Genomic DNA, 3,823 nt, shown 5'->3' on the forward strand with positions numbered 1-3,823 from the left:
TATTATACTGCTTTCAAGCACAACATGATCGGATGATCCCTTATTTGCAAACTCGTTTGAAATTGAAATTAAGAGATTTCTTTAATGAAATCGATGCAGAACACGCATGTACAGCATTCATAGAAGCTGCTGCTGATAAAACCGGACAGTCGCATTATTCTAAGAACTGTTGTTTTCAATCGTACCACTTCCACTGGTCGGCCACCAGCGCGCCGTTTCCGGTCAAAGGCTGATACGGGTCAATAGTCATGTTTCCGATATCTTCAATACAATGTGGGTCAGCACATCCTTTTGGAGGCCCCGGGGCAGCAAGGAGGCTCCGGCGAGCGGCACTGGTAGCTCGACCGGCCGACCGTTCGGCTGTGCCGCTGCCGTAGGGCGTACCGCGGGACCATGGTGTCCACCGACCGACCCCCGCTGGCAGTGATTTTGATCATAGTTGTGGCCGCTCTGGCGGGCGGCGCCGATTCCGCCTCCTGGACCGGTGCGTGCATGTTAAACGGGTGTCGGTTGAGTCCGAACGTCAAATACGCAGTCACCTTGGATTGTGACCACAGCGGCATCAAGTACAGCTGGGTAAGTGGTGCACGCTGAAGTAGGGTGAAGTCGTATAAGAGTACGCACTTAGTGGATTTCTTGCTCTCATTTGTTTAATGTTTGAAAGAAAGAAATCACAAATATGGAATATTAAAGTTCATTGAATTAGCCATCAACCCATGGGGCAACGATCCTTCAGCGTAAATGGAAGTGGTCTAAAACTGACATTTTCTGAACCGCTGCAGTTGCGTACTCTTACCATGGGTGTGTAAGAGTACGCACGCCAGGCGGGTGGAGTACGCAAGCATATGAACACACACCTATGCAGCTTGTACTGTCCAAATGCTTAACTTCAAACTCAGAAGGCAGTTAAGTTAATTCTAGTATCCAAAGAGAAAAACATAAAATAAATCTTTCAAGTCTATAAATCAGGAAATAATCATTTCGTGTGTTTCTTAAAAAAATGCACAATCAAAGGGGAGAATAACTCGTATTTGGAAGAATTTCGGGTACACATCTGCATCACAGTGCTCCATTGATGATATACCTACAAAACAAACGTCATTGAGCGATAGATTAATAATTTTATATTTCTGTATATTCGATTTAATGTATAATTCTGCGTACTCTTACCCTCCTGAACAGTGCGTCCTCTTACCGTACATGCAATTCGCGCACAAAACAACCCCGAAACGTTGTGCAAAACTTCGCAAACAGAACATTGCACTGCACAGTATTTCCCCAGATAACCTCACAAGTTTCCCACAACAATCACGGAAATGTGCCTTATCTCAACTGCCAAGTATCAAAATTATTGGACCATACCATAATAATATCATAACGCTCGAAAATAATATTCATCGCCTTAAACTCAACAGCGTCGTCGCTCAACGCCCACGTTCCGTTGGTGACAAGCACGCACTGGCGGCTTCATGTCACTTCATGAACTCGACAAACCCGCGTTGCTAAGCAACCGAAACAGCTGATGCGTACTCTTATCGCCCGCGTACTCTTACCCGCCCTTACCCTACCTGAATTGTGGAAAAGATCATCAAACTTAGTATTATTTTATATTTAGAGGGGGGGGGGGGTGAAAACATGCAACTCACAAGTAGACAGAAGTATTGCGACTTTGCACTTGGATGATGCTTTTCCATTTGGTTTTATCGTTTGATAAGTGTTACTTACGCAACTACGTTTCAGTATGTATAATTTATAGGTTACAACTAGGGCCTGAGAGGGCCCTTTGTGCGTCTCAGAGGGCCTTTGTGTGCCTGAGAGGGCCCCCTGTGTGCCTGAGAGGGCCCCCTGTGCACTGGCGGTCGCAGCCGCTAGCAAAAGGGGGGGCCAAACTCACACTCGCGGGACATAACATTTATCCGTCACCGGAGGGGGGGGGGGGGGGTGGGGTGTTCGGCTTATTTTTACCGTGATTTTTACGTCCACGAGGCGCCGCGCAGTTGGCCATACTTATGCTTCAACCATCTCATTCTTGCGTGGAATCTTTAAGCTCAATTTAAGCAAAATCACCAGTTCCATTTCTCGTCCCACGGTGTTTCCACCGGTCGGGCCACTGCACCATGGCGACTGATCGGTGTAGCATATACTGGAAGGTCGGGCACGAGGATTCATGACCTTACCACTATAAAACAATTCGGAAAAGTACAGATACCTACCTCTTGCTTTGAACAAGCATGTGAAACCCAGAGAGGATTTTCAGACTATGACATTTACCCATATACGAATAGCATGTGTTGCGGCGGGAGAGAGTAGGTACAGGTCTCGCGGGTTTTAGCGGTAGGTTTGCACCTAGAAAATTTAGTGTACTTCAGGCTATATCTTCGTCGTCTTAAGCTTTTAAGTGTTGAAGATGCGATCAACTTGTTGGTTCACAAGCCGGCCATGATCGTGTAAAATGGCTTCGTCGTAGATCGATTAGTTTCTGAGATATAACCGGAAATGTAAAAGTGCAAAACCTACCGCTTAATCTCGCGAGAGCCGTACACCGTCCACCGACCTCTGGAGACCAAAGGTTCCTGGCTTTCAAAATTGGCATCTGAAGGCCGCGCGCGACTCCTGCGGGCTTCGCAACGGCTCTATTGGGGCTCACTCAAATGTCTAGTCCTCATGCTAAAAAGACTGGCCCTGAGCCCTGAGGACTTCATCAGTCTCTGCCAGCCCCAGGACCCACAACGGCTCATGGGGTCCCGACGTCGAAATATGAGTGAATCTACGCGGGACCATCAGGACGTAAAGTGATCTCGATCAGGACCAACGTAAGGCTGTGCAGGAGTCTGCGTAAGCCCTCTGATCTTCAGAAGCCCACCCATGTATGTTTTCACTTAGAGGCCAGTTTAGGGCGCTCAGAGACCAGTACAGGGCCTGCAAACTACAAAGGCCAGTAGTTTGAGACCATCAGAGACCGAGTTGGGCTCTCAGAGGCTAATGTGGGTCCTTACTCATTACAGGCCAACATGGGGTCCTCAGAGGTCAGCGTGGGGCTCTAAAGCCCGGTTCCCACTGGGCCCGTCACCCGTCGAAACGGGCCCGTCGCCGTCACCCACCGTTTTGAAGGCCGTTTTTCCCAAGTTGAATATGGCAGCCACGAAACGGGCCATCTGGTAGCACTTGTCGTGACAAAAACGGCGCGCATGATTCGTTCTACGCGCAGTGCTGGGGAACGGGGAGGGGGCGGCTGGCCGGCGGCCGATGGGACCAGAGCGGATGGGACGCCGCCGGCCTGGCCTGCCGGGTGTAGCGCATCGCTGTGGGGAGTCTGTCCCGGGTCCGGCGGGCCGTCCCGGACCGCGCGGCGGTGCCGCGTCTCGCTGTGGGGTCTGTCCGAGCGGCCGTGTCCCCCTCACCGCCTCCCGGCAGAGAGGGGTCAAGTCTGGCGATAGGTTTGGTGCGGTGTGCACGTGAAGTGAACATACTGGACAGCCACAGGTTTGTTTTATTATTTCAAAACCTGCTGTCATAATAAAGTAGCATTTTTTAGACAGGACTGCACCTCAATCAAGTTGACTGCCTAAAATAACATCACATTTCCATTTTAACTTGATGATCAGTACCTAATGCAATATTGTGCGGGGGAGGAGGATATACTCTCTGTTTTAGCTGTTAAAATTGAGCATTGTCTTCATGACTAGACGTCAATATCATATGTATGGTATGTACCAAAGCGGCGCAATGCCAGATGAGTTTCCCGACGATTGCTCTTCAAAATGTACGATATTTTACGTTATTTTACTTAAATAATCATTTTTACATGATCTACAGTCATCTA

At 48.9% G+C, this 3,823-nt stretch overlaps 1 protein-coding gene across 1 annotated transcript in view; it reads left to right on the forward strand.

Annotated features, from left to right (window-relative positions):
* The first annotated feature begins 256 nt into the window (after positions 1–256).
* Positions 257–3,823, forward strand: part of LOC122367577 — a 14,755-nt gene continuing 11,188 nt past the window's right edge. The window contains exon 1 of the mRNA XM_043340810.1: positions 257–576. Within this exon, the coding sequence (XP_043196745.1) occupies positions 394–576 (183 nt within the window). The 5' untranslated portion in view covers positions 257–393. The remainder of the gene's footprint in view (positions 577–3,823) is intronic.

The sequence above is a fragment of the Amphibalanus amphitrite genome, unplaced genomic scaffold (genome assembly GCF_019059575.1).
Source record: "Amphibalanus amphitrite isolate SeventyFive unplaced genomic scaffold, NRLGWU_Aamphi_draft 000878F_arrow, whole genome shotgun sequence".
NCBI lineage: Eukaryota > Metazoa > Arthropoda > Thecostraca > Balanomorpha > Balanidae > Amphibalanus > Amphibalanus amphitrite.